Source organism: Paramacrobiotus metropolitanus, unplaced genomic scaffold (genome assembly GCF_019649055.1).
Source record: "Paramacrobiotus metropolitanus isolate TYO unplaced genomic scaffold, Prichtersi_v1.0 Parri_scaffold0000206, whole genome shotgun sequence".
NCBI classification, from domain to species: Eukaryota; Metazoa; Tardigrada; class Eutardigrada; order Parachela; family Macrobiotidae; genus Paramacrobiotus; species Paramacrobiotus metropolitanus.
Genome location: NW_026570426.1, coordinates 27,169 through 53,881, shown reverse-complemented (window position 1 = coordinate 53,881; position 26,713 = coordinate 27,169). Strand labels below are relative to the sequence as shown.

Genomic DNA, 26,713 nt, shown 5'->3' with positions numbered 1-26,713 from the left:
TGCCCACAATATTATATCGACCCATGAGTTCTTCATAAATTATTTTATGTACAGTCTGTATAGTGTACTCTGTACTCGTATGCCTTATATCCAGTCTAGTGAATCACGCCGTTGTGGTAAATGACGTGCACAGTTTTAGGTTTCTGTTTCTGTCTGTCAAAACCGATCGTTATTGGTTGCGATTCTGCACATGCGCCAGCTGATTTACTAGTTTTATTTTTATATATAGTGTTTTTCGACTCTAAATAAGGGCGTGGTTACGTGAGTCATCTGGATGGGCAGTCTGGCTACAGTCACCGTTTTGCCAAAACCTAATGACTTCTTCAGAAGATATTCGCCGATGCAAACGCGTGACCGTCAAGTAAGACCGCATGCCCAGCATTTCCCAAGTGCATACCCAAAACAGGGTACTCGTTAAGCAAGTGGCTACATTGATTTTGAATATTCAACACTTTTTGAATGAAGAACGTGTTGAAATGGGAAAGTTGTCAGTGGGAAAACCGCCAATGCAGCGTTTGTGGTCGTCGAGCCTGTCTGGCGTGAACGACCGACCAGACACTTGATACATAAGCAAAACGATGAGACTGCGGCGTTTCGTCAGTCGACCATTCGGAATAGGCGTTCGAAATACTTTATCCAGTTATTCCCGGTTCGGATACATACAGCGCAACATGGGTATCTTATCGTATTCTATCCTGGCCGGATGTTTGGTTAGTTTGCTTTTTGCTATTATTATCAAAAGCCGATACTAACGCTCATAGGCGATTGCGGATACATAAAATTATCGACTGAGATTTACCGAAAACCATTTTACTCGAAAAACGTAAATGAGCGATGCAACACGTAGCCTAATTTCAGAAGACGCTGCTATCTGTATTTGTGTTTTTTGCAGTGTTCATCAACTGATGCTGAATTGTTTGTGTATTTACATATATTCGCTCATTTTAATTTAATTATAACTTTGTTATTTTAACGAAATGAAGCGCTTAATCTTTACATTGATTTTTTTTACATTGAGCGCTTTAATAAAATGGGCCAGAGATTTTTTGTAATTACAATTGTAAAAAATATAAGAATCATTCTTATTATGTACCACTTAAATTGTTACGAGTACAAGTAGTGAAAGTACTTTACTGTAACTGCAGATCGCGGTGGTCCGCGCGTGCCAGACCGAAGGCGAAGGCTGCTCAAACAACATCCCGTGCTGCAGCACCGGCTTGACATGTGATTTACGCGCTAACGCCTTCGGCTTCTGCGTGAAAGGCTCCGGTGGCGCCCCTGCGGGCGGCAAGACCACCGCCCCACCCAAACCCACCACCACCCCAAGAAAACCTGCCCCGGCCGCCACCACCAAAGCCCCCTCCAGCGGCACCTCCGCCGGCTACCTGATCACCAAGGAGCAGTTCCGGCAGGCAGTGACCGCCAACGGCTACCCCGCGCCCTCGGACGAGCAGTACGAGAACATCAACAAACGCGCCTTCAACGGCAAGATCACCACGAAACGCGAGCTGGCCATGTTCCTGGCCAACATCCTCCACGAGTCGGACGGGCTGCGCGCCAAGGAGGAGTACGTGCCCATCGTGTCGACGGACCCGGCGTATCCCGGCAAGAACTTCCACGGACGCGGGTATATTATGTTGAGCCATGTGTACAACTACAAGGACGCGTCCATGGCGCTGTACGGGGATGACCGGTTGGCGCGCAATCCCGAGCAGGTGGCCAAGAACGACCAGATCGCCTGGGACACCGCCTTCTGGTTCTGGGCGTCGCGGGTGCACGGCCAGCCGGGCGTAGCCGAGGGGAAGTTCGGCGCCACCGTCAAGGCCATTAACGGAGGACTGGAGTGCAACGGCAGCTGGAACGAGCAGCCGCATAACCGCTATAAGATGTACGTCAAGATCCTGGCGCTGTTTGTGCCCGGGGAAGCGCCCCTTGAGAACGGATGCTATAACTAGACTGCCATGTACGAAACCGCAGAGAAGTGTGTAACAACTGATCTGTCGATGCGAATTGCTCGAAAAATGAATGTGAACGGCGCGTATACCGGCAAATCACTATTTTGATTCTGCACTGATTCTAAACGCTTCTATCTTTTTATACGAAAAAATTTTCAAAACTGCCGGATGGTGAATGCGCGGTCCTTTTCCCACAATTTAAGGGAATCAAAGGATATTGTGTCGGCGCTTGAAAGATATTAAAACGCGAATTTAATACTGCTTTTAAACAGTACTACGCAGTCAAGAAATTCTTTAAATGATATTACTTTATTATCTTTGACTTTGAGTAAAGTTGGCAGCGTCATAAATCTAAATAAAAAAATCAAATAAAAATCGATAATTAAAAACCTTTAAATCATATCAGTGATTTAGCTCACTAATTTTCTCCTTTGAAATGCCCATTTACGGGCTTTGCTACTCGAAAAAAAATTCACCAATTTGTATCGTCATCAAAAAAACATTCTTTCTTTTTAGACTAGCTACTGCAAAATTCAGTACTTCGAAATTGACTCAAATGATATAAATTAATTTCTCACGCTACAATGTACTTGGGAATCAACGGAGTTCGTATCGTTGTTTAAAAGCCAAAATGATTTCCCGCCGGTTTTCTAACATATGTCAGTTGAGTACAATAACAATCAATAAATTACTGTGATTTGATAACTGCGTTAATTTTCCCTTGATTTATTTTATATGGCTATCAACATATTGTACTTTTTGTCTTGAAAGTAAAATGATTTTTAATACTGTTTTCTAATAGCCCCCAATGTACTATCTGTACGCATAAACCGCCAACAGATCTCTCAACAGAAATATTCCGCCAATTTCCATACCCAGTAGAACGACGTCAACAAGGAACAAAAAATAAAAATCTCCATTAGTGTTTTGTACAGAAAAGCCCGCACTATCGCCTGTCGCGGGTGAATAGTTTGGTGAAGAGTAGGACAAGAAGGAGCCGCCAGCCCGTGGCGTGCAGCGTCCCGGCGTCATTGAGGGCGGCCAGCGCGCGGCCGGCGACCGCGGCGTCGTCGCTGGCCCAGCCGGCGCTGCTACCCCCGCCCCCGCCCCCGGGCGTCCGGCTGTCCACCGGCGCCAGGCGCTCCCAGTCGGCCTGCGCCTCCTTGGCGCTGATGACGCTGTTCACGTCCCCCGTCACCGCCATGTCGAATAGGCAGGCCTCCAGGAACGGCCCGCTCATATTTTGCATCCGGCACACCTAACGCAATTCGTCAGGAAAGTTAGTACAATATCCAAAAATTTCACAATTCTAACCAGACACTATTGCTACAAAATATTATGTTTCTTAGGCTCTCATTACAATGAAATTGGTAATTTTATTATTTTTGTATAGTCTGCACAGGTACTAAAATACCATTTAAATAAATAAATAAAACATTACTGATAAATGTGTTTAACTGATTTTTATCTTCAAATTGTAAATTTGTAATATATCGTCATTCTATGCAATACAATTACAGCGACCTTAAAATATACAGGTACCGAACTCCCGATAATTGATAATTTTTATTATGGTGAGATTTAATTTGACCTTTTTGGCCGCTATATGGGCATGACTGAAAGTGCATAAAAATGTTGTACAAAAATAAGTTACTAAATGTCTGACCATGCTGATTGGCCACTTAAAAGTTATTCTCTCAAAAAACTGCGCACGGCGCATAACACACGCTTAATTTGCAGATTTGCGATAGACCTTCAAATAAGCGGTATATGACAGCGACTGTCAGCGAGCGAGTACCGAGCTCAAATAAACAGCTTTCCATGAATAAAAATATAAACCGTGTTTCGCTTGTTTCAAACCCGAAGTTCAGTTCATACTTTTAAAACATTTTAACGATCATGGTATTTTGGCAACTCGTAAATTTGATAGTTTAATGGAAATACTGATAAATCGATAAATTTTCGCTTAACACTTTGTAGTTTGATACACGGTAGTCTGTTATCTACTTATCTACAAATACGAGTAGTTTGTTATGTACAAATATCTCATATTTTATGGATCGCATGGCAGTTCGGAAATTCAGCAAAAAACTTTTGAAAACAATAAACAAATTGGTAAAATACTGTAAGGGCCCTGTGCCGGCTTGCTTTTAGTATAATCAAATGTCTGTTGATTAGGAAGATCTTTCCAAAGAAGACATAAAATTTTAATAAAAACTAAAATCGATATATTTATTGTTTATTGGAAATATGTAGGAAGCAAGCCTCGCTCAGTAAATACAATCAAATACAGAATTTCCCAAATAACATGGAGATAGTGCTTAACATAAGTACGCCATTACATGTGTACATAAAAACTGATCAATGACAAAACAAATTAAAAGCATAATTATAATTAACTATAATTTCGCTTCAAATAAGCATTTAATTTCTTCAGTACTGTACTTTAAATTCAGAAAATCAAAAAATAGCCAACGTCCTACTGTTGTTGATCTTCATAAGATTTTCTACAATGTCACAGTATCAAATTTCACAAATGTTTTTGAATCTCAGACTACTCGAACATTTTTCCGAACCACTTATGGCGCATTAACATTCAAAATTATTTTTGTGAAATTTTTAATCACTGCAAAACATTAATCTCAAATTAGGCGTTAATTGTCTCGAAAGAAAGACGTAGCGATTTATGGATCTATAGATGGACGTTTATGTCAGCGCTTAGCCATGGGTATAACAATTACCTCTTCAGCTTCCTGCACAGCCCTTAGCGGCTGCCCACCCAGTGCCCGGCCCCGCTGCAGCTCCTCCCCGAAGGGACACCCCCCCGAGCACAGCTGGTACGGCACCGCCGACTCCTCGGTCAGCAGCGACGCCGGCAGCCGCACCGCCACGGACAAGTAGTCGCCCACCCGGCGGATGAAGATGATGGTCTTGAGGTGGAGGACGCGCAGCTCCACGTGGTGGTCGGGCACGTGCGGCAGGATCTTGCTGGAGTCGCTGTCGGAGGTGGCGTCCGTGAAGAAGGACGGCAATGAGGCCACGCTGGCCTCGTAGGTCTTGCGCTCCTCCGAGCACTCGGAGGCCTTGATGATGATGGTGATGCGCGAGATGGAGGTCACCGGGCTGAGGGAGGAGGACCGGCCCACCGGCTGGCTGCTCACTTGGACTGCAACGCGCAACACACCGGTCAGTTTATTGTAAATTAATTTTCTTGAAAGATTAATTTTTGAAAAAAAAGTTTTGCAGAATTTACGGTCAATTAATTTTGGCGAAATTGACTTGTGAAAGATATGTTTTGCCAAGTAATTTTTGTAAATTATTCTTTGCGAATCATTTATGTCAGTTCTTAGATTTTTCCTGTCAACAGCTTTTTTCAAATAAGTGCATAATTCAAATAACTAACAGTTTATTTCAAATAATTTTTGGATCGTTTTCCAAGTAAACAATTTTTTATTTACTGTGAACGGATTATTTTATTCCGTTTTCCTAAATTTTAGTCAATAATGTACTAGTACTTTTTAATAAGGGAAGCCATTTTGTGGATTTTTTGTACGAGTTGCCGAGTTGGTACTGGCTAGTGGCTACTAGCGGTTAACCTGAATTTCTTCATTTTCAACTTTTAAAATCATACAATATTACGCAGGTTTACTGTTATTTTCATTTCACTGGTAAAGTAAGTAACCTCTTCATCCCTGCCAGGAAAATAATCTAAAAAGTTTTTTCCATTTAGTGCTTCAAATTTTTAAATTAAAGGAGTACTGATGGCGAAAATCGAAATGATTTTCCGGTCAGCTGGAGACGAAATTAGTTCATGTTTTTTTATTTCGAATTATTTTGGTTCATACTTGCTAGATGCCGGTTTTCAATGAGCGGGTACGCTCCGTAAATCCGGCACGTCTGAAAGCGGCCTTCGTTGGTGACTAAATGGGGATCTCCGAAGAGCGCGCAGTAGGCCACGTTATCCAGCAAATTCATGGTGTGGCAGCCGTGGAAGGCGGGGATGGCGATGGGCGGCGTTGTGGTCTCCGCTCGCAGGCCGACCGCCCGCTCCTGGTTAGAGGGGGACAGGGGCGAGTCGGCATCGGCGGCCAGCAGCGCCGAGCAGTTCTTCCGCTCCATCACCCGCGACAAGCCCTTCACGTACGAATAATAGTGGAGATTTCCTAAATAAAAAAATTAAAATAGAACTCTTTAGAGAGTTTTTTTAGAGAAAGTGGCGGGCAACAGAGTTTTTTAGACAGCGGTTATCTATCCAAATACAACGAGGAAGGACAGCAGAGAGGAAGTGTTGTTGTGATGAATTTTGTTGTAGTGCTCAGTTAATGTACGGTTATTAAAGCTTTATTCACTGGTTAAATATTTCCAATAATCTTAATTGGCCTATCAATAAAGTTAAAATCCGAATCATCCAATATTAATTACTGTAGTATTTTTGCTAAATTATTATAATTGCAGAAGTTGCAGCGACGACGGAAACGCGTTTTCCAAATTAAACAAACTGCGATTTCCGGTATACTCACACCCGGATTAGCATGAAAACCACATCTAACAAACGGGCAAAAATATTTTACGAAGGAATATTTAGTGTGATTCCTTAAACCAATAAATTATTATTATTAACTTTGGGCTGTTATGAATTAAAACCTAACAATTATTTTAAGTGGAATTCAAAGAATAAGTGTCAGGTGATCTACAAAGAAAATCAACAAAAGAGCAAATTGCTAATAAATCTCAGGTTTGACCGAGAACCAATACAAAACGTTCCAATATTTATTAATCCGATCGTAATGCATGGAAAACATATTTTCCCTGCTTAAGAACAAACACCCCTAACCGCTTTCAAATGACCCATAAAGACGCCAAAAATCTTTTGTTTCTTCAACAGCATTCCAGCGTGCTCCGCACTGCCCTGAATTAAATTCCATTAATCTCGCTTTTGACAGCGGAATGTGCTCTATTTTCTAACCGGCATCAATAGCGCGGTTTCCGCGCAAATGTTTACCCTGAACCGCGCATTACGCGACGGGGCGTTGAATAGCCGTAACCTGTCAATGGATGTGCAAACATTCGCAGGAACAAATAAATTATTTTCCGCCATCGCTGCGGGAACAAATATCCCGTGCGGCCGAATCAACACGGAGATCTAATGAATTAATTGTGATTAATTAGCGCGATACACGGCGCTCCGATAGAAAGAAAGGATATCGCTGCGATGCATGCATTGCATGGTGATAGAGCGCGCCGGGCGAGAGAGAGACGAGGGACATTTCACACCTGTGTAATTGTTTGCCGGCAATCGGCCGTCGGGCAGCGTTATTGTCCCTCTCTTTCTCTTCGCCCTGGGAAACCGGTTCACGCCGCATCAGCGCCGCTTTTATGGCTTTTACTGCTTTCTCTCTCTCCCTTTCTGCCCCTTTTTCCTTCTCTCCAAAATCTGCTTTTTATCTTGTTATTCGTGGTGTGTATGATGCCAATGATTCTCATAACTTTTGACATTTTCTACGAACATACTCAATCCTCGAAACTAGACTCAATCCTCAAGCCTCGAAACACTCATAAAAAAGGCAGGCAAAAACACTCTTCAAAATTTCACATAAAAAGCCACAACGTTTTTTTAACAACAATTTTATTAGCTGCGTGAATTTTGGTAGAAATTATTATATTTCGAAACGTACCGGAAAATAGTCGTATTTTTGCCAGCTTGTTCTGTGTGCCGCCCGATTAATGAATCTGCTAAGTATGTAAACCGAGCCGTTTTCGAAACAGCCAGCCGAATAAAGCAACCGCAAAGTACGGTGTGATTTTTTTAAATGAGGTGAAGATGACGCGTGCCACTGGACACACTAGAACGACTCTAATTAGGGAAGTGCTACTAAAAGTAATTCGGTGACGAAAAAGCTGAATCCGGCATTTGTTTGCCGAAAAAAGTTGATGCTAAAAAGTTATGTGTGTGTGTTCATTCAGCACATTAATGTTCAGCTTTTTTTTATAATGTTCATTTTTTTAATAAAATAATGCGTTGGTAAAACAGACGCCTTGCAAATATAAGAATTAATGGGGTAGGACACGCAATGCTTCCCCAGCTTACCGCGGCATTTTCTGGCGGAGCCCTTGAGACAGTTGGCGTGGCTGTCCAGCGCCTGGCAGAGCTCCAGCGCGACGGCCGCGTTGTCCAGCCACAGGTCGGCCTCGTCAATCGGCCCGTTCTCCTCCAGCTCCCGGCACTCTTCCCAACTGCACAACGCTGCACACACAAAAACCCCACAAAATCAGCATTATTTAGTCTTCCTTCGCAACCTTCTCTTACAACAGTATTTTCTATGTTTTCATAGCAGCTCTATGGCATTATTGGCACTATGCTTTCCCAAAAGAAATAAAAATATACACCAACGCAAATAATATAAAGACAAAAATTAGTTTTATTATTCTACAGAACAATTAATAATTTTGAGATATTTAAAAAATAATTCGGGATTGATTTCTATATGTGCTACGTTATGGATCAGCGGCTGACGTATTGTTTGCAATCCAGGGAACATGCAGTGCATTTTCGCTGCCCTGGCACGAGTAATTCTCTTTTAAATGCCTTTGAACGTGACACGCTATCCAACTTCCTGTTTACCGTTACAGATGCTTCATGTGATTTATGTCGCTGATAAATTTTTATCTGCACTTTAAAGCTTGCCCATTATCATGTCAAACGGTTTAAACTTAGCCATTTGCTGGCAAAAAATGCAGACTAATGTCACCACAAATTCTCTTGCACATTGTCAATGCTACTGACTAACAGAAAAGTAGTAAGTAAATTCCCAATAACGTACTTTTTGAAAAAAGCGAAATTATAAAATTTTCTGCAGTTTCTGTACAATTTACAAGCGATATACGAGTACTCGTATATGTACTGTATATTATTAGAACAACAGTATTTGTGAACTTCATAGGTTTTTATTTTTTTATTTACGAAATTAAGATACGCTAATTTTTTAGTAATGCTTTTTAGTATAACATTAAGTTAAAGTATTTTTTTCTAATTTTAATGAGAATAATACTGTAATTCTAGGACTTGAGGTACTTTAACTCTGTTGTTCAGTTCAGCCAGGTTTAAAATCCCATGCTAGATTGTCAACCGAGCCGGGAATGGGTTACCTGCTCTGATTGCAAATTAAATTAAAATAAATTAATGCGAAAAATTTAAACGGTGTACAAGTAAATTTTCACCATTGCAAAATCGTAGAAATGTTAAATACCTGTAACTTGCGCGACAAACAACACCGCGGTGACGACATACACCAGCGCCAACGCACGGGCCAGATTACAGCAGGGATAGCGTCCCGTGGCGGCCGTTGTCTGGAGATTCCCGCGGGGAACTCCTGGCATTTTACCCAGCCGCGTCAACCAGTGATCCGATGATTCAGATGCGCCCACGACAGAAATATACACTTAATCCGCCATCGTTCCCGCTACTCGCGACTGTTGACCCAGAAGAAATCCAATGGAAAAACGTGCAGTTAATCCAGCGTTGCAATGGAGAAGCGTTACTCGAGCAATATTGCAAATGTGGTTAATTTTGTGGAACCGCCGTTGCGCTGTGGCTTCTTATCGCCTTCAGAATGCAGTTGATCAGAATGCCGAAGCACGTGCACCGTTCTGGTTGTAGAAGCGAGAGAAGGCACAAGTGCAGCGGCTGTGTGTGTTCACTGTGTGCTGTATGACACGGCCGCAGACAGAGTGACGACGCGGCCGGTGAAGGGTGCAGGCAGACTGATAAAAATAGCCGCTGACAATGCCAAATCCGGCTTGGTCTGCGCTGCGCTTCGGTCTCGGTCTGCTCTCTTGTGCGGAATAGGCAGGTGCAGCGCACTGGTCACTGCGGTCACTCAACGCAAGACAGACCGCTACGGCACGCTGCTCCAACGTCCAGCTAGATGCTCCCTCCCCGGGGAGGGTGCGCGAGGATTTTATCATAATCGATAGTAATTTTAATTAAAGTTAATCAATTAAGAAGCATGGAGCTTAATCACAATAATACGATAATAATATTTTTAACTAGCTGTACATTTGCTGTTTGCCAGTTTTAAAAGCCCGTGCCAGACTGGCAGTTGGCAGCCTAGTCGGGATATTGTCATTCCCCCGAAGATTCAATATTAAAAAACTTTAAAATATTATAAATATTATAAATATTATTGAGAATCAGCGTGATACTATGTTGCACTACAGGAACCAGTAAGGCGTTTAGAAGGCTAATATGCTTCACAGAGAATTGACATTTAAAAGCGGGAAGAAAGTCAGTAAAAACCGAACAGCGCTTTTTTGCTGTACGTTGTCCGGCAATGGATGGATGAAGATCGGTGTGTGGCGTCACGACTCACGAGTCGTGTGTGCCGAAGAATATATTTATACCAATTTCCATTTATTTCAGATTTTCAGTGCGCTACATGCATGGTTGCTTTGGTTGGTTTTAATTGAAATTGTGGTTGCTCCGAGACAACTTAATTTTAAGCGTGATGTTTCAAACTTTAATATTACCATTGATTTAAAAGACGGAACGGAAGTTTTTGCGCGCTATATATTAGGCACTATAAAGTATAATGTGCCATAACAAGCACATACGAGTATTAATCACTAGCTATTTTTGGTTTCTCACGCCGAGCTACCAGCATAAGCTTCACTTTTCAGTGACCGGAAAGTGACATTTCCGGCCGATCAATCTGATAGATAAATCACGTGCATGACCTTTAAGACACCTGCCCACGATGAAATCCAGACCCAGTTTCCCCATAGCTAGCCGTCCCGTGACGCTCCTGTTTTCCGATATTGTCACATCTCAGAAAGACTGATGTCATTGAAGGGACAGTAGGAAGGAACCGTTCAATCGGTTTTAATGCGTAATTCGTCTTTCGGCTACATCAGCGGCATTATGTTAATAATCGCCGCGAGGATTATTCTTCGTCAGATATATTTCACCGTCGCGCTGTTGTTGACCTTGTTATTCTCCGCTGCAGTCTGCTAGGACACAGGTGGCCTTATGGCATTGGCGCAGTAAACAGGCTTTCACGGAATTTTCAGCGACGGTCGTGACCTTTCGGCGGTGAAAGGAACTTTCATATTTTATATAATTGCCGTAAAAATTATTTTGCTTAGTATGTGAAGAAGACTTTTGCTGCTAACAGCAGTCACAGTCTTTGCAGCTACTGCGCCAGTTCTTGCTCTGCCTTGGAGACTTCTTATAGTAATGATTATGAACAACACTAATGCCTCCTTTTTGCCGCCCCCAACCTCCCTCTTCCCCATCTACCGCGTGGACTTTGAGATCTTTCTCAGTGTGACTCTGATAATCTGCGCCATCGGCACGGGCACGTTCCTCCTCTTTCTGGCCGTCATCCTGCAGCAGCCCAAGTTATTCCGCGCCTCGCGTTGGCTCATCATCAACCAGACCATCACCGAGTCCATGCTGCTCGGCTTCCATCTGCCGGCGGCCTGCCTCGGCGTCTACGTTGCCGAGACCAATGGTCGTTCCTACTTCTTCAACGAAACGTTCTGTCTGCATCACAATTTCGTTTTTATGTCCACGGTGACTGCCAGCACGTGGGGGCTGTGTATGCTAGGGCTCAACCGCTTTCTGGCCATCTTCGCCACCAGTCCGCAGCAGTATCAGAAGTGGTCGTCCGGACGGGTGCAGCTGGTACAGGTAAATAACACTGATCGTAATTCTTTTTCTATTAACTTAAAAAATATAGGTTACAACCATAATTTAGATAGAAGAAATTAAATCTTGAAGCGTTTATCGACTATTCTGCACAGTATATTCTTGCGCCTTTGCAACTGATGCCTCCATCATGACCTTTGAGTGGGTGGGCCGTGGGCGTACTGCAATACAAAACCAATTATTAGAAAATTATTTACCGGATATTTACATTGCAATTTTTAACGTGCTTGAAATAATTTATTATTAAGTTTCTTAACAAGGTACTGTACAGTTATAAAATATAAGAGTTTTTGTCAATTTACAGATCGCTCTCGTTTGGATGATCGGCTTCTCATGCCACCTGTACTTTTACGCCGGCAAGAACACCACCGCGGCCATGTACCCGCTGAAGCAGTGTCGCGCGCTGAAGAACACCGGCTTCCTGCTGGAGCAGATCTTCGGCGTGTACGTCCCGCTGTCCATCACGGCGCTGGCCTACATGCTCATGTTCCTCAAGATGTGGCGCAATAAGATGCGCACCCGCGCCGTCCGCCTGCCCTTGGTTCCCAGCGAGAAGCCGGGAGCGCCGCTGACCGGACAGGAACGCGACACGCACCAGCGACGCATCCGATTGGCGCAGATCCTCTTCAGCGTGGCAGTAGTGCACTGCATCGCCTTCTTAACCTACCCAATGGCGTTGTGGTTCTATGGACAGGCCGCACACCAGAATCCCACCGTGCCGCTATATTTCCGCACCCTCATTCACACTGGCCAATTATCCACACCGGTAAATTGCAAATAAATTTTAACGTAGTACTCACATACAGGTCCTGGGCTATATGGGTGCTAGTGATTCAGATTAATGTTAATTTTCGCTGTGTTTAGATTATGTTCTTAGCAATGAGCAAGGACTGTCGACAAGGAGTACGGGCGCTGCTGGGCAAAATGGAGGTGGATCTGGATAGTCGAACCTTCAATAAAACTGGTGAAACCTCGTGAAACGTACATTGGCCGCACGATCTATCCCGGAAAAGGTCATTATCCTGCATTGAGTTTCACGTGCTTGCACGTGCCTGTATTTCTGCTGATCCTGCTGTTATGGAAATTTTTTTATTAACTTTAAAAGGTTGCCTCAGTTAGCTCATTCCTGTCGCTAGATATCCGTAAAATAAAATATATTACTGGCAAGAAATTCTGTCGTTTTTAAGAGTTGACGCATAATCTTCATTGCGCCACGCTTTAGTTGCTGTGTGAGTGATCGCCTGCTTCTGTTGACGCTTGCTGTCGAACTCAACTTATAATGACGTTGCGTTTCGCATACAACCTGATGTTGGATCATCAAACTAATTCGGTTTATTTTCCGCCAATATTACTGTAATAGTTTCTCACACATGGAAATATTCGTTAACAACTGACCGTACGATATTGTGCAATTGTGTAACAAAGGCCACGTAAGGGCGTTAACAATAATAATTGTAATCAGTCTATCTCAGAAACCGGAAACGCCACAACGGCAATGCTTTCCGTTATCTTATCAACTTAAGTGACTAAAAATGATGCTATTATCTACTCACGCTGTGTCTTCTTGTGTCAGATTACCCTTATGTAAAAGCACGTTCCGATTTTCACTCACACGTTATGTACACGCCGTCGTCTACGGAGTATCATCATATATCTGTATTTATTTACCGTAAAGAAAGTGATTTGCAGTAGCCATGCCCTCTCCGTTGCAGGAGAAGAGCCGGCGCTCGCGACTGCTCAGTGATCTGGAGAATGACATTGTGATAGGGTTGCTTCCTCCGCGCTGCGAGGTACTCCTCGATTTGCATGTTGTAAAATCGGCGTACTGTGGCAGAATTAGTTATCCCGATCCTCATTTGCAGAGCTTATCGACAGCCGTGGTGCAGTGGCTGGTTACGGACAATTCCCAGCCCGACCAGTGGCGGATAGCCGGATGCGGGGCGGCCTGCTTTGTCCAGAACCACGCACAGAAGACGTTCTTAATTCAAGTCTACGATATCGAGGTGAAATACAAGTCATTAAATGAACCAAGCGCAACTTGGCGGGTTGCCAACAAGAAGCTCTACCTTTTCTAGAGGTTTTGCCTGCTGTTCGAACACGAAATCTACCTTGAGATGGATTATCGCCGTTGTCAGACGGTGTTCCACATGTTCGAAGCCGACAACCACATGGTCGGCTTGAATTTTGCCGATGCTGTGGAATCTAAAGAGTTCTATGAAATCGTCATCTCGAAAACGCAGAGCGTGCGGAAATTTATGGCATACCAGGAATGGCAACAGAGCAGAACTGATCAAAACCAATCTTTTTCGACGGACATGGAAGGTATTTTCTGTGTGAGCACTTTGCTTAAACTAGAATCTCGGTTTAAAAAAATAAAAGAAGTCTTTCATCGGCCAAAAACTTTAACCAAAACTTGAATGCAGATTTCCTGACTGAGTTTTATAAAGCACATCCAAACTGGAGATCCACAGACGACTGGTGTGAATATATTCAGGTAAAATGAAAAATGCTGCCAACAAACGCACTGTGCATACCGCCGTGCAAATCTTTATTAATTACATGTAAAAAACCCGTTAAGCACTTTTTCCAGGGGCCGTCTGCGCCGGTCAACTAGAAGAAGCCCGAGAATTAATCGCGCAGAGCGAAATGAGCGACCCGGAATCCGTGCTAGATTTTCTTTGTGTACAAAGTTGTTTGTCCGGTCAGTTCATCACACTCTTGGAGGATGTTGGCACCAAATACGACCAGCTCCTGCGATTGGTGTTCCATCGCATCGCCAACAGAATTCCTGTATACCTGGGATCCTTACTAGAGCGTTTTCCACCACAAGTAAAGGTTCAGTTTCACACTGTACAAGCTTTGTCCGTAGTTACGAGAGTACCGTAAAGGTTCAGACAGCACCTGGTTAACTTGTGCAATGCGCTAGAAATGATGGGCTTGCTTATGGGCTGGGAATAATAATAACGTGCATGTGCATATAAGGCTGCGCATAAATTATTTAATTTCGTGAGTACGTGCTTGCATATGCTGGCACATATTCACAGAAATTTCGTGGCAGGAACGGAGAAAGCAACTTCTATTGACACTGATGGAGCTCTTTGACGACAACGACGACTTCGTGGCATTTGATGCCATGTTCCACCTGCATATTCCACCGACCATGCTACAACTGCATTTGTGCGATATTCTGGAAGCTGTATACCTTGATGGAAGAAACCGGCACGTCAGTTTACAACCCATCCCGGTACAATAACGTAGTAACGATATTTTCAATAAATTTATATCTATTGTAGAACGCCTGCGCTGATGAACTTTCTGGAATATCTGGTTACTAATGGCGTCAAGGACGAAGCAGTTTGCCTCGATCTTGCCCATTATTACGTGGAGGAAGGCACACCTGATAAACTTCTGTCGTTGTTAAGGTAGCCGCCATTTTCCGTTTCGGCGTGAGAAATGCGGCACCTCCAGCTTTACATTTGCAACATTACGAACGGTTGAAATCCGCTTTTTTTTTCAGGAACTGCAGCCCGGAGCTTGTCAAGCATGTTTGCATGGAACGCGAGAGCTGTGGGGATTTCGACAGCGCTCTGCTGATTTACGAAGCACACAATCGCCGCGAAGACTTTATCAGGGTACCGAGAGCAGCGTAGAACTTAGTACTTGTGCAGCCTGATTGAGTTTACTACATGCTTGACCATCAAGAATTTGGACAGACAGAAACTATTCCCAGCACTGGTTGCCCGTTGCAGGTATCTAGCAAAGCACAGCAATTTGCGCGTCAGCTGTGCTACTTACTAAAGCAGCGCAGCGAAGGGCTCTGGGAGGACGCTCTGTGCCCGACTAATGATAATCGTTGGCGCCTGCTGGAAGCCATAGACGCCGTGCCGGTGCTGAACACTGGCCGCACTAACCCGCAAACAGCGCCGTGGCCGAGTGATATTTTCCACCAGTTAACCCTGCTAGTTCACGTAATGGCCAGGAAAACGCCGGATCTGCAACAAGAAACACAAAACCTCATTCAGCAATTACTGCAGGTTGACTTGTGGACTGTACAACAGAGAAAGTAAATATGCGGCATTTCAATAACCAGTGACCATGTCAGTAAACCAATCGTTTTTGCAATGTTTTAAGGCTTCTGGAACTGTACTCTCTGCGCTGCATCTTAGCATTCCGCGATACAATGACCGAAGGGGAGATTCTACAAGTATTTGGGCAGCAGCTCTACGCGTACAATCCCCTAGTCGTGGTGCCGGCGCTGGCTCATATCGGACTGTTGGAAATGGCTAAAGACATTTGTCTTCAAGCCGGCTGCTGGAAGGAATTAGCGCAAGTGAGCCCGACGTTGTTGTGATAACTATTATTATCATGAAACGTGGCGCGCTCGGCACTGCTTTAAATTCAGTTTCGGCTGCCTTTCTAACTGAAAATAATAATATGATGATTACTGTTTTAGAGTACAGAGTCTGTGAGCGCGCCTACAATTTATTCTGCTATTTTTTTATGCACATCCTTCAGCGTACGGTGTAGGCTATTACAGATGCATAGAATTATGAACTAGGGTAGAAGTAGAAATATACAACATTTAATTTTTAGGTGTTCTCAGTAAACAAAAACATCAGCAGGGAGTTCATCCGGGAAGTGGCTGATAAAAGCGGCGATCCAGAGTTGTTGTTTCTTGCGGGCGAGCGCTGCCTGTTGGAGGATCAGATTGCCGACTCATTGCACTACTTTCTGGAGGCCGGACGTTTCGATTACTATCTGCTGGTATGCTCTCGCGTGCGCTCCGAACCCTTCTTTTTGTAAGTTCTCCTGCCTCACGCAACGTAATAACACGTAGGAACGTAATACGCTTCGAAATCTACCCGTATTTAATAAAGATATCCCCCGCCCCTTGCCGCGTATGCGCCTATCTGGGTGATAATAGCAACAATGCCTAAGCTAAGGGGTTAGTATGACGCACTGTAAAGAGCCAGTTGTTTTCCAGCCGCATGGGATTTGTTGATACGATTTCTGGAGAACGCCGGAGAACATCATGCCGACGTCTCCATCAATGTAGCCTTAGTGCTGGCGTACAGCTCAACCAACCGTTTACAGGATGCCATGGAACTCAGTAAGTATGGTTTGCCGATTGAGCGAGTGCATAAATGTGGAGTGTGGAGCAACAACAAAATTAACAAAATGTGGAGCAACAACAAAATTAACCATCCCACCATGTGTCGTGCTAATGCTTTCTGTCAGAACTAAAAGACTGGGGAACTTTTCGTTGAATCGTCTGTGGGTGCCAAGACGGGTCCATGCAGGGCCAGTAGCCTCCCTACTTCTGCAGTGGTGGCGATGAACTCGCGTCCGTCACGCGGTTTAAGCATTTATTTTTGATATGCTACACAAACTAATACATGGGCAAAATTTTTGTTACAGTGCGCACCGCCGAAACACCCGATTCCAACAACTGCCGCATCTGTATGGAGCTGCCGAAGATCATGGCTTTTGCTCCGTGTGGACATGTGGTGGCTTGTGAGCGCTGCTCACAACAACTAAACGACTGTCCAGTGTGTCGTTCGCCCATAACTCTGAAAATCAAGACGTTCAGCGTTTAACAATTCGCGGCAGGATAAACGTAACGCAAACTCGCACGAATCAGTCCTCTGTGTGATGCTGTTAGCACCGCATGTTTGGTGCAGGTTAAAAAATTTTTATTAGCCGGAACCACGTGTAAAATGCAAGAAAGCCTCTTTTAAACACGCAACCGATTTGGCTGGTCGGTTGACCTTTGCCTCTTGGCCCTGTTTTTCAGCTTGCTTTACACAGCCTTTGGGTTTGTAATCTTTGCGGCGAATGACTCAATTTGCTTTAATAGTTAATCAAGGCAAAAGCTTCTCCCGCCGTATGGGAAATTAATTGCCGTTATCTGTGCACCGTTTGCGAATTCTCCTAATGGTCAAAAGCAACTTGCTTTTGACCAATCAGAAGCACCGGCGCAAAATAGTAGTATGTATGAAATTATTCTTTTTGTTAGCAGAGTATGAATATTGTAGGAAGCATTGAATCAGACGGTCAGAGAACAATGCGCCTGTGGGTATACGTTTGTTGCTTTTTTCGGTGCTCAGTAATACCGGCACTTTTACATGGCAGTAAATAACAACAGTGTTTTTTGCAGAAGTGAAAGAGAAAAAGTAGTACATGCGTACTGCATAAGTAAACGGTTTTTGCTTGTCAGTTAGTGCTTTTAACAATTATTAAGCAGACCGAACAGTCAAGCACATCGCCGCTGGTCCGTGATTGATTTTTAACTTATTAGGCTTCTGTCCAAGGATGGATACGATGGCTTCATCGGTCATTCAGTGCTTTCTGTGTGTATTTAGTCTGACCACACTGCTGCAGCCGAGCAGCGGCGTGATCCAGGTTTACCAAGACTATAATTCCACTGTTTGTCAGGCTATTTACCGTATTCCCAATAACTGCCAATCCGTGGCTGGCAAACGCCAACTCCAACAATAAGGCAACAATACCGCAATATGGCCGTAATTCTAATGGGCTACCGGCTTTCTAATGTAGCTGTTTATACCTTCTTTTTTAAAGAATGAACGTTTTTTATATCTTCAAATGGTTCAGACGCTGGGAGCTTTTGCGAACGACTCTGAATTCAACATGCCAATACATTTTAAGAATCCGAGTTATCCGCCGTTTCAGATAAAAAAGAAGCGAAAAAAGCAGCCGCACCTGTCTTCTTGTTACGGAACGGTTATTACATGTTATTACCTCTTGTAGAGCTATCTCATCGTGGCTAAGCCGAAGAGCGCTTACGACGCAGTCAATATAGATGTCACACCACGCTGGAAGGAGCACAACCTAATGGCGACATTTTATTTAGGTCTAGGTTTAGGTTTAATTGCTTAAATTTTAATGTCTACAGATACAAGGAATCACTCCTTATCAGGATCTATAGACAGTTCAAACATCAAGAAAACATGTAACACCGTGATTAAAAGTGAAGCGATACATTAAGCTGAGAAAGCATCGAAATTGCGATTTTACTGACGCTAAACTGTGTCTGTGCCTAAGGTTGCGAGATCTCAGGTTAATTTTGTGCAAAAAAAGGGGATGGAAGACGATTGCATTTGCTGACGGATGACACACCATGCCCACCACTAGCCTTCCAGACTCGAGTAATAAATGATTTAATGCAGGTTATTTGACGCGCATGTTTAGCAGGAAATTCTGCCGACACCGGAGAACCCGCCAAGGTGTTCAATGCCCAGAAGAACAGCTATAGGGACATCATCGTGTACGCCGGTGCCGATAAAGAGACGGTGATACCGGTGCCGGTGGATTGGGGACACCTGGTACCGCCAAAAATCACGCCCTTTTCGATGGCATTTCCGCCAGCATCGCCCAGCAAAACAAGATTACGGTGCACTTTGTGGAATACGACGACGGAGTGCGGTTGGCCCGAAACGGTTACAATCCGTCAGCAATCAAGTACGAGTAGCGCGAGTTGTGTGCAAGTCGTTAACAACCAAATCCTGCAAACAGTCATTTCAACGGAAATTGTCTTCATTTTTTGTCGCACTGGAAGCACTTTGCTACACGATTTTACACAAGCAACATTCACCTGCGCTATCAGTTATCGCATCCCGAAACGCCCACCCACATAAAAAAAATTTCAATTCATGAAAATCAAAAGCAGTATTTTAAAATTTTTTTATTGGAAAACGATTGCACCGTACTGCTTTTTTACCTTTTTTTATTGGAGATTTGTGTAGTGCGTTCTTTGCGCAATCATTGTTTCTAAGTGAAATAACGGGAATCGGCAGTTTCGAGTTTTGTATTTGGCAGTACTGGTCGGGATGATACAGAGAACTCGGCATCGTCCCGCCTCGGAATCGCGATGGGCGCAATGCCGGCCGGCCTGTTCATCGCCTTGTTGTAGAAATCCAGAAATATGGGCAATTCTTCAGTCAGAGACTCTATGTCAGATAAAAATGTCTATGCAGGGGCAATGTGTTCGCCCTTATGGGCGGTTGGAGCGATCATTATGACACACGGGTAAAAAGAATTTTGTCGTAATCTAACTCCCCTCTCAGCGCTTAAACGAGGAAAAAATGCGCCGATCTTGTAGGCCGTAATCAAGTGTTTACGAGGGCTATGTAATATGTACCGGCCACCCATTGTACTGCGATCGTATCATTAATTTCATAAAATTCTATATTGATTATAATTTTTCTTAAGTTTAGCCGTACAGAAAAACCCGTTGGGTAAGAAACAGCTGACGTACGATGACAGAAGCTAGGCTACGCAAAATTAAGCCACCATCAACAGAAGTGGCATGTGTAGTGATTTCGTCATCATCGTTGTAACGCTATAACGTTAGCTATGAATCATAGCATATCCGAAGGCACTGGGACTGCGGCATACTGCGGTGACTGTGAGTTGCATACGAGTACTCGGACTGACATACCGTGAGCAAGACTGCTTTTAATAAGCACTGAAGTTTGCTAATAGTACGATATGTACGAGCATAATACGACGAGTATATGTACGAGTATAATTATAAGAAATACGAGTACTATACAGTCATGGAGTAATCACCCGGCGCCGGCAGTGGAAGCACGTTGTTATTGATCGGTGAGTGGCTTTAGCAAACCGTATGCGGCACTAGCATGCAGTTTGGAACTGCTTGCAGTGCATAAACCAATAACAGTTCAAAACCAATAACAGTGAACTGTTATTGATCTGCGCTTCACTAGTTTATTTTTTGTTGTGTGCTTCTCTGAAAATCTACAATCAATACTGTCTTGCAAAGTATTATGCCGCATCTTTCTTAATAAGCTTGATATTATAATTATACTTGTACTCGAAACCGTACTGTCTAGCCGACAAAACAGGTGAGTACTTGTCAGCTAATGCTATTTGTTGCTGATTACAAGGACAACAAGCCTGCGCGATCAAATTCTGTATTTCGAAATATTCTCCTGCGTTTTTATTTCGTTGGACTATCCGTACAATGGACTTCAACAGTAAATCCGCTTTGAAACGCCTGAATAAGAAGACGCTTTCATCGGAATGGCGCGAATTTCGGCGCAGTTTTGAAAATTTTTGGTGTTGTCGGTCACAAAAGTCATCGCATGGTTCCCACTCGTTGCGCAACCATCGGAAGGAGGAAAAGCGCGTTTATAAGTTTGGAGACCTACAAGCGCCCGACCCGTTCACCACCGACTTTAGTGTGACACCCGAAAACGCATTGGCGATGGATGTGTTCCACTCGGTATTACAGAGTTCTTCGAATCCGGATGAAAACACGGCGTTCAGCCCACATGGGATGAAAACGGCCTTAGCGGCTATCCTGCCCGGGACAGACGGGAATCTTCACGCGGCGCTGACGCAGTTTCTGTGTCCCGACGGAACAAATTACGATGCCGTTGCCAGTTCTCTGAAGGTGGTGAACTTGGAAGCGGCGCTGAACTGTGTAAATGCGGTGTTTTATGATAATGATTCGCGCTTTCCGGTGTTGCCTTATTTAGCGACGGCAGTGGACATTAGTTTTGTCCGAACTCCGTTCCGAATGTCTCCCGACGCAGCTGCATTCGTAATGGATCGATTCGTTACCGAGAAAACGGACGGAAGCTTGAGAAACTACCACACAGAAGTGCCACGCGATACGGGAATGATTTTATTGAATATAGAACAAATATCGCCGCGCTGGGAGATGCCCTTCAATCCATTACTAACGAAGTCAAGAATTTTTCATTGCCCGAACAACGTGGAGAAAAGCGTGGACTTCATGCATCATGAGTTGCTAACGACGCGCAATTTCAATGTGTTTGAGTGTGAGGACGATAATCCGCAGGTGGTTATTTTGGATTTAGCGGGGAGAAAATTCAGTGTCATGATCATCTTGCCGTACTGGAATTCCGGGGGAACTGAGAAGCTGCAGGAAAAAATGACCATCGGCAATTTGTTGGCTTGGCGGCAGAAGTGTGTATGGAGACTTCCGTATCAACTCCAATTATTTTTGCCGAAATTTCGTATCCGATGCGGTGTTGACTTGAAATCTTGCGCCACGGATATCGGTCTGCAGCAACTGTTCGAAGAGTCCGAATCAGCTTACCGCCGCATGTTTGAGAGCAATGCGGCATGCAAAATCGATGAGTTCAAACAAGGGATTTCTCTCGGTAAGTGTAGATTTATTCCTTAGTACGTAACCATATACTACATCATTCATTGTTATTTACATGCAGTACTTTGATACTCTCGATTGCTCGATTCCGCCGTATGCATCAGCGAATTATTCAGCCATAAGGACCATTACACAAGTTTTCCCCTGCTGGTCTTACAACAAATATTTTTTTGGATTTATATTAGAAATATTACAACTCTTTACAAATAGTCTTGATACGGACGGACGATCGATCTCGATTACGTTCTCTTCCGAATTTCGCACGGCAACGCGCATTAGCATAAATATCGTTTTTACACCAAAATAGATTTGCACAACGTTTCTGCAATTTTAGATCGGATTTCAAAAAGTTATATAAAAAAATTTTGAAATTAGAAATAACGGATGGAAACCTGGTTCGATATAAAAACGGTCTGCGTGGCAGGGTACGTTTTCATACAAAATTTGAAGAGGAGCAGTGTGAAGGCCGATAGCTCCGCCTTCATGATTGGCCATTCGATGTTGTGTCTCGCTGTTTCTGGGGATTTCCACTCCGCACATTTCTGTAAAGTTTTGACGGATCTACAGCACAGCTGCGCTGGCTGTAGGATCCGATCTCATTAGTCTGGTGTTTGCTTCGCCACGGTGCGCAAGTTAGATTTCGGCATTAAAGCCTCAATCCGGGTTCGCCGCTGGTTCGCCGTCGAAGGTACGTGGGCGCCCATAAGGCCCCACGTAACATGGTAGCAGATCACGGTGACGATCGTGTTCCCACAGCGCGCTTGCCCCGCTCACGGGCCACCTCTGAGCTGTGGACCAGATCGCTGCCGATGCAACCCCCGGTATGGAGCTCCATCCGTAGCCCCCCGGGATAAGCCACCTGCCGTGCAGAATGCACCCCGATGCGGAACGCGTTGGATGCCTCCACCAGAAGGCAATGGAGATGATGCCGCGGAGCGAGAATCGTCTCCTGCGATGCCGATGGCGAACGCGGCCTGGATTCAGCGGGAAACCAGAACGGATACACCGCGACCAGCAGCACCAACTCCGATCCCTACGGCCGGATCGACCACCAGCACCACGCCGAAGAATTCCCCCCCACCACAGCACTGCCCGTATTTCCTGGGACGGCGACCTTTCCCGGACGGAGCAGTGGATTATCCCCGCCGGAGCAGCGTATTTATGTGTTTGCAGGGTCACGAGCGTACCGATGCCCCAAACTCCTGCCCAAATTTCCCCAGAACGTGACCTTTCCCTGCTGAAGAATTTGCGGAATTTACCCGTTTCCGCGTTGGACCCTGGATCTTTCGCGACAGTGCGTTGACCCAATAGGTCGACCTCTGACCGAACCGGAGCCGACCTTACCCGGGACCCGACCTGAGCCGAACCGGATTCGAGCCGACCAGACTAAGCCGACCGGATCAACTTACCTGACCTGGACTGACCGAACGGAACCGTGAGCCGGCCGAAAGTGGAACCGTGTATCCGGTAGTAAAGTCATTTGGACATAGTACAGGGACGGGCCTGTACTACGCAGTGTTTTTTTCTCATTTGAATCCATGTTATGAATTTATTTAATACCTATTTACACTTTATTGTTAATTAGTCATTTGTTATTGATTTTTCTGTTCTATTCATTGAATATTTACTGTTTTTGCATTTGGTGTTCTATTGGTTTCTGGATGAATATTCCTTCCGCCAACCTCTATACCCTTCGTTAAGCTCGCGACAGTGATAGCCGAAGTGCTGATGATTCACGCTACTTGCTGACCGACAAATTACTGTCAGTAATTGTGATGATGTGACATAGCAACATAACAGCAGCAGCGTAATAAGCTGCCAGTATGACTGTGAAGAGCTAAGTGAATAAATGACTTTGTGAAGACGTGACAATCTGGCGTGAGGAATCGAGCTCATTGCCGTTTAAGAGTGATAAAGTGTTTACGAACAGCGTGGTTATGCCTTCGGGAAGTGGTACAGCCATGCTGTCGGGAGGAAGAAAGGAGGACACTGGTGGACTGATGAGATTTGAGCCAGCCGCAATGACCTGGCGGTCTTGGCAGTATCGCTACAAAAATTATGTAGCACTGCACAAGGTCACGGACCTGGCCGAGCAAAAAGCGGTGTTGCTGGACGCCTTAGGCGTGGAGGCGCTGGAGATCCTTATTTCCATGTGCCTGCCTGGCAGTCCGGACGATTTCACCGCTGGCCAGCTGGCAGATAAACTGGAGCAAGCGTTTGTGAAGAAAACGCTGAAGGAGACGGAGTGGGCGTTGTACTTTAGGATAAAGCAGGAACCTGGGGAGACGCTCCTGGAGTTCTCCAATAGACTGCGCCGGAAGGCGACTGTGGTTGGGTTCCCTGCGACAGTCCTGGAGCAGAACATGATGGCTGCATTCACCAATGGACTGGTGAACGAAAACACCAGGCTGCACCTGATGTCAAAGACACGCACCAAGTTGGAGGAGTGCTTGGAGATTTGCGAGCTGTACGAGCTCGCCCGAGAGACAAAGAAGACCACGGAGACGGTGGATGTGGCGAGAGTCCGCGATGGGCGTGGCCCGGATAAAGGTCATGGACCCGGTGGCCGTGGTGAGAGGCCGAAAGGGCGAGAAGGTCAAAGCGACAACCGCCGCGGCAGAAGCGGCAGTGCCGAGAGAGACCATGAAGGCGGAAGCCAGGCGACACGGTGGCCATACAATGGCGGATGTTACGGATGCGGAGAGCGCGACCACCGCAAGGCCGAATGCTGGGCAAAAGAATTGCGGTGCGGCAATTGTGGTAAGTTAGGCCACATTGCCAGGGCCTGTCGCGCCGATCCAAAGGAGAAAGAGCAGCAAAGGGATGGTGCACGGCGCACCAATCTGATAGAAGAAGAGTTCGATGTGCTACAGGTTAATGTGGATAGTGATTTTGACTGTATGGTTAAACATCAGCCTAGTTACACCAGGCGAGCGAGCAGCCGCCCCTGGAGATGCAGCAAGGACGGAGATGCGGTCCTGGATACTGTGCTAGGCGAATTGGCTGCCTTGCACACGAAGGTGGACGAAATGGCACGAAGGAGCACAGCAGTGACTCCGCGATACTGGAGACCGGTGGAGCATCGGCGATATCAGCCGGAGCAGAACCGGAACGTGGAAGAACTTGCGGCGATCGAAATGGCAGAAGACTGCGACGTTCAGCAACACGTGGTGGCAGTCAGCGACGGCGGTAACACGGACGGGGCCAGTTATGAACAGCTGAACGGTGATCACGCGCCAGTTGGATGTGTACCCGCGACGGAAATGGAAACGTCCTTGATCACTGGACAGATTAAGACTCGCAGCCAAATGAAGCGGGAGAAGAAACGGAAAAAGAAGGAAGCAGTGAAAGATACCCATGATACGAGTATTTTGGATTTGTTTTCTGATTAATTCAGTGTTAATTCTGGAATTTTTATGTTTCAGTTATCGTGCATTTTCTTTAGTGTGCTTCACACACTGGGGAAGGTGTGATGATGTGACATAGCAACATAACAGCAGCAGCGTAATAAGCTGCCAGTATGACTGTGAAGAGCTAAGTGAATAAATGACTTTGTGAAGACGTGACAGTAATCAACAATTATTTTTTCGGCGAAATTGTCAACCGAAATTTGCCAAAACCATTTCTTTGATCGATAGCCTAAGTATTAGTTCGGTCTTGGGTTTCTTAGATTTCTCTCAATATTTTCCAGCCGATTATGTTTCAAAGCGTTGCTCTTATTTTTCTCAGGTTGCAATGTCGTCAGCACATGAGCAGTTATCCAAAAAACAGTCCTGCAGCAACAATGTCTGTCGGCAGAGTCATTCCAAAAATTCGCCGGATAAAAGTTTTGTCGATAAAGATAGATTAGACAGCAAGATCTAGTTAACGGATAATTTAATGGGCTTTATTGTGTTTGAATTAGCCACCTGCAGTGGTGGACTCGTTGCTACTGATTCAGCTTTTGCGTCGAAAGAACAGCGTATTCTTAATGCCTGTTTATTTGTAGAGATAAATGAGCTCGGAGAGAAGCCTCCACTGCCACTGTATAACTTTTCCCCCGCTTTAAACTGGGGCGGATCCTTTGTCGCTGACCGGCCATTCTTCTTTGTCCTTTGGAACGAAACTGCCAACGTTCCGGTTGTCATGGGACGGATAACGGACCCCAGTGTATAGCTACTCACATCGGTGTGAGCTTGCGTCTTGCCGCTTCTTATCAATCGGATGCTGAGCATTTTTCTGGCTCTCGCTATTTATTTTAGCAAATTTTGGTTAATCTAGTTTTACTATGGGTCTATGGTGAATTCGTCCCTAATTTTATGGCTGATTTTATTTCTCATAAAAATTCTGTTTGTTTGTCTGTATTTTAATGCGGAATGGTTTTGTCACGGAGCCCTTTGCAAGGCATTGCGTCGCGGTTCGTAATGGGTTTTTACTTCCCTTTTATTATGGGCGTGGTCGCAACGATTGTTGTATCTCTCGTTGCCATACCATTGTTTGTTTGTTTGTTTGTTTAATGGGTTTAACATTGACAACAATCAGGAGTAACCTGCACGAGGTTGTAGACAAAACGTTCAAGACCAGCTGTCGCAATTCCGAGACAGTTCATCGAATTTCGGTAACGATAAGTCACAACTCACTAGCATCTTAGAGAGATTACTAACTTTAACAAAATAGAATCAGTAGTACATTTAATGGACGGTTATGGACCCATTATCGTACGAAAACATTGGTCGGTCAAATTTCTGGTCGGAGGATTTTTTCGGTGTCTTCCTTAATATTCCGATCCGCGCAAACTGTCTCCACGAGGAGGAGCAAAAACACTTACAAATTTCGTGGCAATTCCTTCGCTTTCCAGTTGGTTGGCGATAAAATCATTATACTCCATGACACTGA

At 44.7% G+C, this 26,713-nt stretch overlaps 5 protein-coding genes across 5 annotated transcripts; 4 read left to right on the top strand and 1 right to left on the bottom strand.

Moving 5' to 3' along the window:
- Positions 1-556: 556 nt before the first annotated feature.
- Positions 557-2,211, top strand: LOC129600960 (uncharacterized). The gene is made up of 2 exons (XM_055499648.1): positions 557-710; positions 1,146-2,211. Exons 1-2 carry the CDS (start codon positions 579-581, stop codon positions 1,953-1,955), a joined length of 942 nt encoding a protein of 313 aa, XP_055355623.1. The 5' UTR covers positions 557-578; the 3' UTR covers positions 1,956-2,211.
- Positions 2,212-2,722: 511 nt separating this feature from the next.
- On the bottom strand, positions 2,723-9,616 carry LOC129600958 (repulsive guidance molecule B-like). Its single transcript, XM_055499646.1, has 5 exons — positions 9,203-9,616; positions 8,044-8,199; positions 5,801-6,118; positions 4,697-5,121; positions 2,723-3,213 (listed from the first exon to the last, which is right to left on the bottom strand). The coding sequence occupies exons 1-5, from the start codon at positions 9,330-9,332 to the stop codon at positions 2,902-2,904; spliced, it is 1,341 nt and encodes a 446-aa protein (XP_055355621.1). The 5' UTR covers positions 9,333-9,616; the 3' UTR covers positions 2,723-2,901.
- Positions 9,617-10,969: 1,353 nt separating this feature from the next.
- LOC129600959 (melanopsin-B-like) lies at positions 10,970-12,998 on the top strand. Its single transcript, XM_055499647.1, has 3 exons — positions 10,970-11,643; positions 11,966-12,427; positions 12,526-12,998. The coding sequence occupies exons 1-3, from the start codon at positions 11,188-11,190 to the stop codon at positions 12,637-12,639; spliced, it is 1,032 nt and encodes a 343-aa protein (XP_055355622.1). The 5' UTR covers positions 10,970-11,187; the 3' UTR covers positions 12,640-12,998.
- Positions 12,999-13,289: 291 nt separating this feature from the next.
- LOC129600957 (probable clathrin heavy chain 1) lies at positions 13,290-17,221 on the top strand. The gene is made up of 13 exons (XM_055499645.1): positions 13,290-13,451; positions 13,524-13,664; positions 13,737-13,983; positions 14,085-14,156; positions 14,252-14,490; positions 14,720-14,880; positions 14,955-15,083; positions 15,179-15,293; positions 15,411-15,724; positions 15,793-15,991; positions 16,255-16,425; positions 16,646-16,771; positions 17,080-17,221. Exons 1-12 carry the CDS (start codon positions 13,356-13,358, stop codon positions 16,661-16,663), a joined length of 1,902 nt encoding a protein of 633 aa, XP_055355620.1. The 5' UTR covers positions 13,290-13,355; the 3' UTR covers positions 16,664-16,771; positions 17,080-17,221.
- Positions 17,222-20,341: 3,120 nt separating this feature from the next.
- Positions 20,342-26,369, top strand: LOC129600963 (serpin B5-like). The gene is made up of 2 exons (XM_055499651.1): positions 20,342-21,833; positions 25,827-26,369. Exons 1-2 carry the CDS (start codon positions 20,666-20,668, stop codon positions 25,991-25,993), a joined length of 1,335 nt encoding a protein of 444 aa, XP_055355626.1. The 5' UTR covers positions 20,342-20,665; the 3' UTR covers positions 25,994-26,369.
- The last annotated feature ends 344 nt before the right edge of the window (positions 26,370-26,713 follow it).

What these genes read in the sequence shown, in the direction of transcription:
- LOC129600959 (XM_055499647.1), top strand. Translation starts at nt 11,188, where the DNA reads ATGATTATGAACAACACTAATGCCTCCTTTTTGCCGCCCCCAACCTCC. An exon ending in GACGGGTGCAGCTGGTACAG is followed by an intron (nt 11,644 to 11,965) that starts GTAAATAACACT and finishes GTCAATTTACAG; the next exon opens with ATCGCTCTCGTTTGGATGAT. An exon ending in CTGGCCAATTATCCACACCG is followed by an intron (nt 12,428 to 12,525) that starts GTAAATTGCAAA and finishes CGCTGTGTTTAG; the next exon opens with ATTATGTTCTTAGCAATGAG.
- LOC129600963 (XM_055499651.1), top strand. Translation starts at nt 20,666, where the DNA reads ATGGACTTCAACAGTAAATCCGCTTTGAAACGCCTGAATAAGAAGACG. An exon ending in CAAACAAGGGATTTCTCTCG is followed by an intron (nt 21,834 to 25,826) that starts GTAAGTGTAGAT and finishes GTTTATTTGTAG; the next exon opens with AGATAAATGAGCTCGGAGAG.
- LOC129600960 (XM_055499648.1), top strand. Translation starts at nt 579, where the DNA reads ATGAGACTGCGGCGTTTCGTCAGTCGACCATTCGGAATAGGCGTTCGA. An exon ending in CTATCCTGGCCGGATGTTTG is followed by an intron (nt 711 to 1,145) that starts GTTAGTTTGCTT and finishes CTGTAACTGCAG; the next exon opens with ATCGCGGTGGTCCGCGCGTG.
- LOC129600957 (XM_055499645.1), top strand. Translation starts at nt 13,356, where the DNA reads ATGCCCTCTCCGTTGCAGGAGAAGAGCCGGCGCTCGCGACTGCTCAGT. An exon ending in TGCTTCCTCCGCGCTGCGAG is followed by an intron (nt 13,452 to 13,523) that starts GTACTCCTCGAT and finishes CCTCATTTGCAG; the next exon opens with AGCTTATCGACAGCCGTGGT. An exon ending in TTCAAGTCTACGATATCGAG is followed by an intron (nt 13,665 to 13,736) that starts GTGAAATACAAG and finishes TACCTTTTCTAG; the next exon opens with AGGTTTTGCCTGCTGTTCGA.
- LOC129600958 (XM_055499646.1), bottom strand. Translation starts at nt 9,332, where the DNA reads ATGCCAGGAGTTCCCCGCGGGAATCTCCAGACAACGGCCGCCACGGGA. An exon ending in GTTTGTCGCGCAAGTTACAG is followed by an intron (nt 8,200 to 9,202) that starts GTATTTAACATT and finishes TTGTGTGTGCAG; the next exon opens with CGTTGTGCAGTTGGGAAGAG. An exon ending in CTCCGCCAGAAAATGCCGCG is followed by an intron (nt 6,119 to 8,043) that starts GTAAGCTGGGGA and finishes TTTTTTATTTAG; the next exon opens with GAAATCTCCACTATTATTCG.